The following is a 13632-nucleotide window of genomic DNA, read 5'->3' as shown; positions in this document are numbered from 1 at the left end:
AGCCCAGGAATAACTATTTTAATTTCAGATAAAGTAGGCTTTAAAATGCAAAAGTATTAGAGATACATTTCATAATGATAAAAGGCACCAAACAACAGAGCTATAAAACATGTGAAATAAAAATTTATAGACACCAGCGCTGGTGGCTTATGCCTGTAATCCTAGCTACTCAAGAGGCTGAGATCTGAGGATCATGGTTCAGAGGCAGCCCTGGCAGGAAAGTCCATGGGTTCTTATCTCCAATTAACCAACAGAAAACTGGACATGGCGCTATGGCTCAAGTGGTAGAGTGCTAGCCTTGAGCTGAAGAGCTCAGGGACAGTGCCCAGGCCCAGAGTTCAAGTCCCACAAAAACAAAAAACAAAACTCACAAAAAATCTTTATAGAACTGAAAGGGGAAATAGCTAAGTGCACAATTCTAGCCAGAGACTTTGAAACTTTCTCTGTCAACAACTGATAAAGCTAGTCAGAAAACAATAAATACACAAGAACTAGACAATCTCATTATACAGAACTGATATTTATTGAGTAACTTGCTCAATAGAAGTAGAATACATAATCCTTTCAAACACCAATGGAACATTTATAACAAAGACTATAAACTGAGCTCTTAAAAATCATTAAAAATAAAAAGGGGCTGGGAATATGGCCTAGTGGCAAGAGTGCTTGCCTCGTATACATGAGGCCCTGGGTTCGATTCCTCAGCACCACATATAAAGAAAATGGCCAGAAGTGGCACTGTGGCTCAAGTGGCAGAGTGCTAGCCTTGAGCAAAAAAGAAGCCAGGGACAGTGCTCAGACTCTGAGTTCACAGCCTAGGACTGGCAAAAAAAAAAAAAAAAAAAAATTAAAAGTACTAGTGCTTGTAATGGCACTATACAGAATTATACAGAGTAGATTAGCATTTCCCCTTAACAAATATGACATGCAAATCCATGAAGCAGTCCATATTTTTGAAATCCAATAAAAACTGTATGAAAAGGAGAGTAGAGAAGATAAAGAAGAGTACTAGAGGGGGCAAACTTGAACAAAATATGTTATATACATATATGGAATGTTACAATGAAACTCTTTGTACCAGTAATATATACTATAAAGTGTTTTGTTTTGTTTTGGTCCTTATTTTGTCTTGTCAGTAATGGGGCTTGGACTCAGGGCCTGGATGCTGTCCTTGAGCTTTTTTTGCTCCATCACTTTGAGCCACAGTTCCACTTCCCATTTTCCAGGGGTTAATTGGCGATAAGAGTCTCATGGACTTTCCTGCCAGGGCTGGCTTTGAACTGCAATCCTCATATCTCAGCCTCATGGGTAGGATTAGAGGAGTGAGGCACTTGAGTTCAGCTTTATACAGTAACTTTTTTTTTTTTTTGACCAGTCCTGGGCCTTGAACTCAGGGCCTGAGCACTGTCCCTGGCTTCTTGCTCAAGGCTAGCACTCTGCCACTTGAGCCACAGCGCCCTTCTGGCCATTTTCTGTATATGTGGTGCTGGGGAATTGAACCCAGGGCCTCATGTATACAAGGCAAGCACTCTTGCCACTAGGCCATATCCCTAGCCCTTTATACAGTAACTTTTATGTTCTTGTGCCAGTACTGGGACTTGAATACCAGACCTTATGCTGTACTTGGCTTTTTTGTTCATGGCTGGTCTTCTACCACTTGAGTCACTTTCTAGCTTTTTGATGGTTAATTGAAAATAAGAATCTCTTGGATTTGTCTGCCCAAGCTGTCTCTGAACCTCAATTATAAGTGAAGCACCAGCACCCAGCTACACTAATAATTAGGGAAAAAAGATTATATAACTGGCCTTAAAAGGGACATTGAAATTGAAAATTTAAAAAACTGTTAAAATCATTCGGACTGTGTTCTTTATTTATAGACAACATGACTAATTGTTTATGTAGAAAATTTCTAGGAACCTACAAAATAAGAAAAAGAAAAAAACATCTAAAACCTGTAAGTTTGGCAACATCTCAAGATACAAAATAAGGGGCTGGGAATATGGCCTAGTGGCAAGAGTGCTCGCCTCGTATACATGAAGCCCTGGGTTCGATTCCCCAGCACCACATATATAGAAAACGGCCAGAAGTGGCGCTGTGGCTCAAGTGGTACAGTGCTAGCCTTGAGCAAAAAGAAGCCAGGGACAGTGCTCAGGCCCTGAGCTCAAGCCCCAGGACTGGCAAAAAAAAAAAAAAAAAAAAAAGATACAAAATAAGTACACAATAAATAATATAGTATTATTACACAATAAATATATACTTACAGTATTTCTATACCTTAACAAAATACACATGCACACTAAAATTAAAACTGTAGGGCTGGGGATATAGCCTAGTGGCAAGAGTGCCTGCCTCGGATACATGAGGCCCTAGGTTCGATTCCCCAGCACCACATATACAGAAAACGGCCAGAAGCGGCGCTGTGGCTCAAGTGGCAGAGTGCTAGCCTTGAGCGGGAAGAAGCCAGGGACAGTGCTCAGGCCCTGAGTCCAAGGCCCAGGACTGGCCAAAAAAAAAAAAAAAAAAAAAAAAAAAAAAAAAAAAAAAACTGTAATCATTGGGGCTGGGGATATGGCCTAGTGGCAAGAGTGCTTGCCTCGTATACATGAGGCCCTGGGTTCGATTCCCCAGCACCACATATATAGAAAATGGCCAGAAGTGGCGCTGTGGCTCAAGTGGCAGAGTGCTAGCCTTGAGCAAGAAGAAGCCAGGGACAGTGCTCAGGCCCTGAGTCCAAGCCCCATGACTGGCCAAAAAAAAAAAAAAACTGTAATCATTCAAAAAAATGAAATATTTCTTTAAACAAGCATGTATGGGACTTGTAAGCCAAAAACTATAAAATGTCAATAAAGTAATAAAAGAAAAAAATAAATTAATGGACAGACTGAGTTTATGGTTTAGAAGACTGAACCTAGTGAATATTAAGATTTCCCTCAAATTGGTATGTGTTTCATATTTATCAGGGTTCCAACAAGATTTGTTTGTAGAGCTGAACAAATACATTCTAAAGTTTATATGGAAAAACAAAGGAACAAGAATACCTAGTCTGTGCATGATGCTGCACACTTGTAATGCTACCATTTGAGATGCTGAGACAGTAGAGTTGCAACATCAAGGATAGCTTGGGCTACAGAGAGACACTGTTTCAACCACCTGGTCTCCCCACACACATACAAAGAAAAATATTCCAACCTTTTTCTCTCTGTGTATATAAGTCCTGGGGCTTGAACTCAGGGCTTGGGTCCCTGAGTTTTTTTGCTCAAGGCTAGTACTCTACCACTTGAACCATACCTCCACTTCCAGCTTTTTTGCAAGTGCCTATGAATCTACACTGAGTACATATAGAAGTCACACATGACTTCTTATGAACTTCCAGGACACAGGGAACCTCATAGTGAGACTGAACATCATAGTGAGTGGTCAGTAGAATTAAAGTCCGTTACTTGCTTTTTTTTCCTTTTCTTTTTTTGAGATAAGATCTCCTTATGCAGCCTACTTGGCCTCGAACTCATGATCCTCCTGCCTTAAGCTTTCAGAGTCTTGTGATTACAGATATGGGTCACCATGTCCAGCTCTGAAGTTATTTGTTACAAAAAAAAAGGAACAAAGTGTTATTTATATAGATGTGTTTGTGAAATTCAAACTTGCCACATTCATGTGAATTTTACTTAAAGAACTTTCATGGTTTTGCTGTTTTTTTTTTTTTTCTTTTTTCAGTCACACTTATGGCTTAAGAGAGAAAGAAGACAATAACCCAATTCTGTCTCTTCCATCTTTTGAGTTGTAAAGAGTGAGAAAGACTCCCACATGAACAGGGTAAATATAGTATTGATAAGAAACACACAACAGTAAAGTATTTCTCCTTCCTTCCAAACAAATACTTCTTCTTAGCCATGCTCATTACCCATCTCTAGAACTTGTCATTCACTAATACAACATCTTCAAACAGATGAAGTACTACAAGCTAGTGAAGCTTGATTTAAAAAAAAATATTGTGATGTAGAGTGGTTGCTGTTGCGTAAGTCAGGTAGAAAGTACATTTCTTTTTTTGTACCCTTTCCCTTGCACTCTCCTTTGAGTGTTTTTTTTTGTTTTTGTTTTTGTTTTTTCTTGCATTGATAACAGGGCTTAAACTCAGGGCCTCTTGCTTGGCTTGCCTGCTCATAGCTGGTGCTCTGCCACTTGAGGCATGCCTTTAGCCCAGCATTTTGCTGGTTAATGGTAACTAAACTCTCCAGGTTTTTGGGTGTTTTGTTGATGTTGTTTTGTTTTTTGCCAGTCCTGGGGCTTGAACTCATAGCCTGTGCACTGTCCTTGAGCTCCTTTTGTTCAAGGCTAGCACTCTACCACTTGAGCCACAGCACCACTTCTGGCTTTTTTCTGTGTATGTGGTACTGAGGAATCCCACACAGGGCTTCATGCATGCTAGGCAAGCACTCTACCACTAAGCCACATTCCAGCTCTCTCTAGGTATTTTCTAAATGGAATGGGTTAATACTTGGAGCAACCCTTGCCCTGTGATGTTTGATTCATTTTTTTTCTTCCCCCCCCCCCCTCCTCCTGTTCTTCTTTTTTGAGTTTTAGCAAGGTTTTAGTATACCAGGATTAACATTGGGGAAAATAAACAGAAAAAGAGAGAAACATTCCTGCTCTCTATGCAGGATATGGGAGGTAAAGACTAGCTTGATTCTTGAAATGCAGCTAGAAGGTTTCTCAAGACTACTAAATATTTCCACATACACTGGTTAAAATTAAGGATACAAATCGAAGTGATTATTTAAAATTTAATTCATTATTCAATGTTACATTTTCAAAACCTATTAAATCATACAGTATTTTTTATTTAATTTTTTATTTTAGTTTATCCTATAAGTTAAAAGTTCTACCATATGATTAGAGAAAATATATGCTAACTGTTCTAGGGAGCAGAGCTGACTACATCTTGACTGGGGAAACATGGTAGGAAATGTTGGGGGGGGAGTAGAGCTGACTCCATCTTGATTATTAGGTCAACCTGACCCAAAAATTCTGCATCTGTAAATGGCTTGCTTAACTTGTTTGTTGCTTGCTCTACCCACTGTATCAAGCCCTGACATGTGTGCTATACTTTTACCTTTATAAACCCCAATTTGAGGACTGCTCGGGGACAGTGTCAGTGCCCAAGTCTGCACTGTGTCCCTGGCCAGTCAGCCCGCTTTTCACTGTCGCAGTTTCAGCTCCAAGTCTATGCTGCGTCCCTGGCCGGTCAGTTCTCATTTTGCATCCCCAATAAACCCATGTTTTTTGCTTGAGATTGTCTGAGTGGTGGACTCTTGGAGGGATGTGGAATCTCCTCCCTTGAACCTGGTAACACTAACCACCTTGCTGTGTAGTATTTACCACATATAGTCCTTTCTCTTTAACTTAATGCATATGTTTTGAAGCTGGACACCTATGGCTCACATCCGTAACCCTAGCTACTTAGTGGATTGAGATCAAGAGGATTGAAGTTCAAAGCCAGCCTGATCAGAAAAGCGCATGAGACTTCATTTCTAAAATAACCAGCAAAAAACCATGCTGGACATACAATTCAAGTGGTAGAGCATCAGCCAAGCCAGCCAAGCAAGTACAAGGCCCTGTACTAGGAAAAATAAAGAGAAAACAAAAGTGAGTGAGAACATAGAGGAACTTGAGGAAAACAGTAGAAGAAATAAAAAGATGAAGAGAAAAGCACAAAAATCAGTAAAGCAGAGCTGGTATATGAACATGTGGCACAGGAGAAGCTTTAACTGAATCTGGATTTGGAGATGTAAGAAAGAATCTAATCTTTAGTCTGAGATGAGAAACAATCAGATTATGTAATTTTAAAAAGTGCCGCTGGGACAGTAGCATGTAGTCTAGGTAGCACTCACTGGAGACATTCACAGGTCACTGATCAATCTCTAGCTCCTTTTCCAATTGTTAGCTAGGCACTCAGACTCATTAAGACTTCTCTTATCCTGTGAATCTGAAGACAACACTCATAATGGCAAACCAGTTGTTTAGTACTATATCTAGGCACACAAGTTTTTTTTTTTTTTTTTTTTTTTTGCCATTCTTGGGGCTGGGCACTGTCCCTGGCTTCTTTTTGCTCAAGGCTAAAACTCTACCACTTGAGCCATAGTGTCACTTCTGGCTTTTTCTGTTTATGTGGTGCTGAGCCATTGAACCCAGGGCTAAATGCATGCTAGGCAAGCATTCCACCACTAACTATGTCATATTCCCAGCCCAAGTTTTTTCTTGTTTTGTTTTAATGTACTGGTCAAAGCTCTCATTGCAACAAATTTTTTTTGGTGGGGGGTACTGGTCCTGGAGCTTACATAGCCTTTTTTGTTTTTTTAAGGCAGTGCGCTACTACTTACGGCACAGCTGCACTTTGCTGGTTAATTGGAGATAAAGATTCTCACAGGTTTTCCTGCCCAGGCTAGCTTCAAATCGGCTGAGTAGCTAGGATTATAGCCACTCACCTTCTGATTGCTTTTTTTATATTCAGGGAGGAAAACCTACACTGCAGTTATCATATCTCTGAATTAGATCTTTGATTAATGTGCTTTAAAATAAAAAAATATTATAAAGGAGATGTACAGAGGGGTTACAGTTACATAAGTTAGGTAAAGAGTACATTTATTTTTGGACGTCACCCCTTCCCTTGTTCTCTCCCAGTTTTTCCCTCCCATCCTCACCCACAGTTCATTAACATTTTTTATTTTTCCTATGTATTTTGCTACCATCTCACTATGTACATATGAGAAGATTTAAAACATCACATGTAAGATCAATAAATATTATAATTATTGTAAATAACTCAAAGTGTAAGGTATGTTTATAACATTGTATATTAAGATGAAGAATTATGTTAAAATATAAAGGAAGGGGTTATCATTGTTAAATTTGGGGGAGGGCAAGACTGGGGTTTGAACTCAGTGCATTTACCACTTGAGCCATATCCCCAAGCCCTAAATCTTAATAATGAGCACAAAATCTCACTTCAAAAGGTTTCAATCAAAATGAATGTATTTGGGCTGGGAATGTGGCTTAGTGGTGGAGTGCTTGCCTTGCATGCATGAAGCCCTGGGTTCCATTACTCAGCACCCCATAAACAGAAAAGGCCGGAAGTGGCACTGTGGCTCAAGTGGTAGAGCTCTAGCCTTGAACAAAAAGAAGCCAAGGACTGTGCTGAGGCCCTGAGTTCAAGCCCCAGGACTGGGGGGAAAAAAAGAATGTATTCATTTAAAAAAAAAAAAAAGCCAGTGCTTTTAAAGGGTTAACTTCTAAAGTACTTTATGAAAAATTCATAAAGTCAAAAATAAATATATTCATGCATGTGTGTGCTTATATGTTTCTGAGAATCGAACCCAGAGCTCTACCACTAAGCTATATTTTCAACCCTTTATATTTATTCTTGGATATAGTGAGTTGCATAGGCTGGTTTTCAATTCATGATCTTCCTACCTCAGCCTCTCTGGTAGCTGGGATTATAGACAAACACCCTGACCTTCTATGTCTTATCTTTCTGTCTTTACTAGAAAAATTTACTATGTGCCAGGTATAGGCAATGCATAAGATGATGTCTACTTCTAAATAGTTTACAACTACCAGAAAAGATTGTAATATGCCACTGGAAGATGAAGTCAGAGCCTTTCCAGATGTGATTTTTGGACTGAATCATTTCAGAAAGAGTTAAATAGAATGATCTGGTGGTGGTAAACAGCTAGGGAATGCAGAGTATAGAGGGAAATTATTAGGAAATTTGCAGCATCTTTTACTAATTGTAAGCGCATTGTGCCTGCAGCCATGCAGCCAGCCTCCCTGCCCTACCTAGAGGCTGAGTAGGATCACCAAAAGAAATGACTCTGAGGACAGAAGGGCTGGAAGGTTGCCTGGGCCTCTAGATTCCAAGTATGATCTGGGGCAAGTTGCTTAATTTTCAATGGGTCTGTTTTTATCATCTGTAAAATGGGAAGATTAACATCCAGAGAGAAAGTAGGCTAGGCTCCTGCTCTACCACAGTTAGTTTTCCCAGCCTTCTCCAACTGGTTTGGAAAGTCTGCTTTCTCCTAAGGGGGAGGTGCGCAGCTCTTAGTTCAGAAAAAGTCCCCAAGGGGCTGTGAAGCACCCAACCTTCCCCCAATCCATTCCCTCCTTTCTCCTCCCCCTCCCACTCAGAATCAGAATTGCTGCCACCAGGGATCCTGGGGCTTTTGTTCTTTAGAGGCTTAAACTTTGACCTGCTTTTTGCCCTCACTTATTGTTTAAAAGTTATCACCTGCTGTCTGCAGGATATTACAAATTGAAGTTGCCAGAATTTATTGGCAGCAAATGCTAAGTATCATGCTTTGTTCAATATTAACACATCAATGCTTCAATGCTTTTACTCCATTAAAAAAAAAAAATTTCCTAAGGATCCCTCCTCCCGTCATAAAAACCACCTTCTTCACTTGTTGGTATTTTCATTTAGCAACAAAAACTTCTTTTAACATTGATTATAATTTATGAACTTCTTTTTATTGGCTATGTTCTGTTAATTTTTGAGACACAGTCTATGTATTCCAGGCTGGCCTTCAAAACTCTATCCTCCTGCCTCAGCTTTCCCATTGCTATGTAGGAGCCCCCATCCAAGTGATTTTAAGTCCTTACAGTCTGTTGTAATATCCTTTGCAACCTGTTTCTCAAGCTTGAATATTCATAAGAGCCATCTGGGAATTTAACTTGAAGATTATGATTTAGTAAGCTGGGGGGGGGCGGGCTGAACTTCTAACAAATGCTCAGGTGAAAAGCTAGTGCTGTGGGCTATGACCACAGGACTTTCCAGTGTTGAGAACAAAGGAGATAAACATACACACAAAGATTGCTGGGTAAGGCCTTGGTGATCACTAGTCAATATGTTGGACTTTAGTACATCTTTCTGTCCCTTTTCCAATGAACAAGTTACCACCAATACCTGAAAGTTATTTCTTTGCATAATTACTTAGTTGTGCCTTTTGTTCCCTCTATAGTCACCAATCGCACAAAAATAGTCACTGTTATAGTTGTTTCCAATTTCTCTCTGCTATCATATGCCTGAAACAGCAAAAATAGTTTTCTAAGGAAATATGGGTACCCTTTTCTTACCATATAACCTATAGTAGTCCTTAGTATACAACACATCAAACTCAGGTGCAAAATAAGAAGCTTAAAAATCAGCAATCCCTGTTTCATGCCAGTTTCTCTGTTTTGCTGTACTTGGAAACTTCTGCTTAATGCCAATGTAACAATTCAGTTTCTTGAAACCCATTGCAGTTCTTTTTACATGGGGAACGTCTTGTTTTATTTCTTGTAAAAGACATTCTGTATTCCTTTAAAAAAAAAAAGAAAGCAACCCAATTTCTGTCTACTCAAAAATTTTGTTTTTCCTGATTTATTTCCAGTTGGGTGTCCTTTATTGAACGCAGCACTAGCTAGGTATTGATACTACATGCTTTAATATTCTTATTTTTCAACCTGTATTTTAAATAACAGGTATCTGTTTGTGGCAGCAATACAAGGCAGTGTTTGACATGCAGTAGGCACTTTCAGGGGAGTTTCAAGGATGAAACAAAACTTAAGGTTAATTTTTATTAATATGCAATTCATTTTTATTAATGTTATTTGCCACATAGTTATTTGGAATCTGGGTAAATGTTAATGGCCAAGTAAAAGTAGCAAAATTATGGTGACATAGCTTGGGTACAGTAAAAAAATTAAACTATCAATTCAAACCAGACAGCTGGGTGTATTATTACATTAAAAACATGTATTAGCTAAATGATAAAAAATAAAATACTCTTTTACTCTTATAAAAGAGTATTTTAAGAGAGCAGGCATTTCAGGTTTAGTAACACTTCTCTGCAGTAGGACGTCACTCTTACAGGGAAATAAAATTTAAATGCAGTTACAATTTTATTGGGGGCCCAAACCCACATCCTTTCTAACAGTCTTAGTTTTCCTGTCATTGTTTTCTATCTTTCATAATTTGCATTCATGAGAACGACGTTTTCCTCAACAGCTCTTGCTTGCAATGTAAAAGAAATGATGTTTTCTCGTATTACAGTCTCAAGAAAAGGAGACTGCAAGGCCCATTCAAACGAGATGTGAGAGGCCTACCAGCTGCACACCCTTGCAAAGCTTCACGCTCCAGTTTTATCTATGGGTTTTCGTACAGCTCCTCTTTTTTTTTGGGGGGGGGTTAGGGGTAGGGATGATGTAAATCGCTCAAGAGCTGCAGTCTTCCCCGCCCTGGGAAACCATGGAAGATCAAGCCGCTTAGGCAGCCAGTTTCTCCCAAACACTCAGCCAAGGGCCTCAGGCGCCGAAAACCGCCCCCCAAGCCTGGTCCACAACAATCGTTTCCTTCCCTCCCCGCCTTTTACATACAGTACACATACAAATACACACACGCAGAGCAGCCAGCAGGGGCGGGCCGGGCCCGACCACTCCGAAACCGCAGGGGGAAGCATCAGCCCACCCAGATGTATTTTTGCCCGCTTCTTTGTCTTTGTGTCGGTCTCTCTCCCCAGTTACGTGAAACTATGATCCCAAAGTAGAAACTGGTGATTCTAGGATCTTCAAAAGCCCCGCTTCTGAGAGATAAAGCTTCAGAGGCGCTGCACTACGTCCCCCCCTGCCTCGGCGCGCAGTTGGTACAGCCTCACTGCTAGCGGGCGCCGAGCGGGAGCCGCGCGGGAGCGGCGCAGCGACGGCGGTGGCGGCAGCGGCAGCGTTTCGGAGCCGTTGAGACGCCTCTGCGGCAGCTGGTGGCGCAGGTGGCTTGCGTGGACGCGGCTAGCGAGCGGCCAGCCGGCCCCCACAGCCTCCGAGCTCGCGGCCGCAGCAGGTGAGCGAGCGGCGGCGTCCCGCCCCGCCCCCCCCTCGGCGGCCTCTTAGCGGGCGGTAGCGGGGAAGTGGACGCGCGGCCCACCCGGGGGTCGGAGGGGAGGCCCCGGATGCGGGGAGCGACGTGGGGCATGTTGAGGGGAGAGGGTTCTGGAGGGGGAAGGTCTGCCAGCTCTTAATCCATCTTGTGTTCTCGACGCTACGCCCCCTCCCCCTGGGGTCTTAAGCCCCGTGGAAAAAGCCCTGGGAAAGATGGGGCGCGAGGCAGAGCGCTGTGCGGCCGGGCAGCATCCCCGGCCTCAGGTGGTAGCGCCGTCTGGGTGGGGGCCGCTCTCCTCCACCCGCTTGGAGGGGCTCCTCTGGGGCTGCGGAGGCCGCGTTCCCGCGGTGGAGCGGGAGGGCGGCCCTCCTCTTCCCTTCCTCCCCCCTCCCCCTCTACCGCCCCCACCCCTCCCCCTCTGCCGCCCCCACCCTCGCCAGCCCTGCCCCTCCCCCTCCGCGTGCAGCCCCTCCCTCCGGCTTTGCTGGATTTTAACCGCCCTCCCCGGTGCCCCTCGCAGGCGTCGGGACTACCCGAGGCATCTTCCGCCCGCCCACCCACGCAGGACACGGGGCTCGCGGCCGCGCTCCCGCATCCCTTCGTCCGCTCGCTCGTCCGCCCGCCCGCGCAGCTCAGGGTCTTGGGACCCCCGCGGGCTTCGCCCCTGAAACCATGACTCGCGATTTCAAACCCGGAGACCTCATCTTCGCCAAGATGAAAGGTTATCCTCATTGGCCAGCTCGAGTAAGTGATTTGTAGCCCTCGCCTCTGGCGGTGCTTGCCTTCTGTCTCAGAGGCCTGCTTCCTTATCTAACCATTTTTCTTTTTTCCTCTTCCTCTCTTCCTTTCTATGTCTTTTTTCTACCTTGCTTTCCTTTACTTAGTATCAATGGGAACCAGATCTGGTTTTTTTTTAAACGTTACTTTTTATTTTCCCCCAGTAATCTCCCATATAATTGTAAAATAAATAAATAAATTGTAGATCTTATTACATACCTGTGCATTTCCCTGTGGCTTGAGTCTTTGACAGATACGCTTCGTAGGGAACATTTAGATGAAAGTCCAGTTAATTGTTCCATTGTAGGTGAGATGACCCAAGTAGGAGTTTTTATGTTTAAAATTTAGTGAAACACCAACATTTAATTTGGAGTAGGATACAAAATATCAGTAGAATTTAATGGAAATGACCAATTCTTGAATGTCAGCTATGATTTAAGTTGTGTTTAACAGATTTTACTTAAAAAAGGATTTAAAGTATTGCAGTTGACAAGGCTTTCTGAATTTACTAAAGAAAAAGGTCTTTTTTAAAAAATCGATTTATGGTGGGATTCAGGTCCTCAGATAAAACCTAGGAATATTGAGATCTATTAATAACGTACATTCAATCCTTTAAAAAATATAACTGCTATTCTAAAGTTATTATTTTTCAAACTATTTGCTTGGTACTGAATTTTCTTTGAAAAGACATTTCTTAAAAATAAGTCTTACAGTTCTGGTTATAGTAGCTAGGAAGAGGAGGTGGGGGAATACCCATTAGATAGCAGAAAATCATGGAGGAGCGAAATGTCTCCCAAGTGTTAAAACATCACTGTTTCTTGATTTTGTTGTTTCATGTTTATATTTTTATGAAAACAACGTGTACAGTAGTGTACTCAGATCTGTAGTAAGTGGCTTGATGGACTTTTCCAATGTGCCTTGATCACTCTCCTTCCAGCTCTTTATCACTTTCAGTTTACTTGTTTCCTTTTTTTCCCCTAGTGTACCTTGTCTGCCTTTTCAGTAGTCTTATTTGAATTGAATAATCCTTAATATAATAACCCTTTGGCATCTTAAGCTAGCAGTTCTCTTTAGGAAAATCTTTTTAACTCTTACTATGCGTATGCTTTGACTTCTAAATATACTGTAAGCTTCTTGAGTAGTGGCCTTGGACCAGATTTCTTTGTACTTGCCTCCTCAGTATTTAGTTACATAATCATGCCCTTAAAAAATACTTTTTCATATTTAAATAAGGGCTAGAGGTTCCCTCCAATATAATTTTGCATGGTTTTCTTTATTATTATTATTTTTTGCCAGTCCTGGGGGGCTTGGACTCAGGGCCTGAGCATTGTCCCTGGCTTCTTTTTGTTCAAGGCTAGCACTCTATCTCTTGAGCCACAGCGCCACTTCTGGCTTTTTCTGTTTATGTGGTACTAAGGATTTGAACCCAGGGCTTCATGCATGCAAGGCAAGCACTCTACCACTAGGCCACATTCCCAGCCCTGGTTTTCTTTAAAGTTATCTTTATTTTGAGCTATCATAAAATCGGAGTTTATCTGATAACGTCTCTATTCAGATTTCCATCCCATAGGGTAGTTAGAAGCCAAATGGAAATGCTTTTAAAATTTTCTGTTCCATCTCATCCTTTTCACATCCTTCAGGATGTTATATGAATAAGACAACTATGAGTAAATTTATGTGGCCTTAGGAAGGCTTAGGAAGAATATTCCCCTTCTTGATAAGCTCTACTGTTAATGAGTTTATTTGGATTGAAATAAGGAGTATTCGTGTCTTTTTTCCTTTTTCTTAAAAAATATCTATAATCATTGCTTGTACAGTAGTGAGAGAATTCATTGTTAAATTTTCTACATGTTTACATTCCACTCAATGTCACTTTTCCTTTTTTTCTTTTCAATCAATTGAATTTGTTTTTAACATGTCTCCAAAAATTATATATTCTTGTTAGTCTT

The 13632-nt window shown here is 41.4% G+C and overlaps 1 protein-coding gene and 1 pseudogene across 4 annotated transcripts in view; both read left to right on the top strand.

Annotated features, from left to right (window-relative positions):
* The first annotated feature begins 858 nt into the window (after window positions 1–858).
* LOC125341343 lies at window positions 859–955 on the top strand (annotated as a pseudogene).
* A 9754-nt stretch (window positions 956–10709) lies between these two features.
* Window positions 10710–13632, top strand: part of Psip1 (PC4 and SFRS1 interacting protein 1) — a 46354-nt gene continuing 43431 nt past the window's right edge. For 2 of the 4 annotated variants that reach the window (XM_048352216.1, XM_048352365.1), the window contains exons 1-2: window positions 10710–10867; window positions 11427–11650. In XM_048352216.1, the coding sequence (XP_048208173.1) occupies window positions 11579–11650 (72 nt within the window). In that variant the 5' untranslated portion in view covers window positions 10710–10867; window positions 11427–11578. The remainder of the gene's footprint in view (window positions 10868–11426; window positions 11651–13632) is intronic. The other 2 variants (XM_048352192.1, XM_048352285.1) reach the window with 1 other exon arrangement.

Source organism: Perognathus longimembris, chromosome 1, assembly GCF_023159225.1.
Source record: "Perognathus longimembris pacificus isolate PPM17 chromosome 1, ASM2315922v1, whole genome shotgun sequence".
Taxonomy (NCBI): Eukaryota; Metazoa; Chordata; class Mammalia; order Rodentia; family Heteromyidae; genus Perognathus; species Perognathus longimembris.
This window is presented reverse-complemented; position numbering and strand designations above follow the sequence as displayed.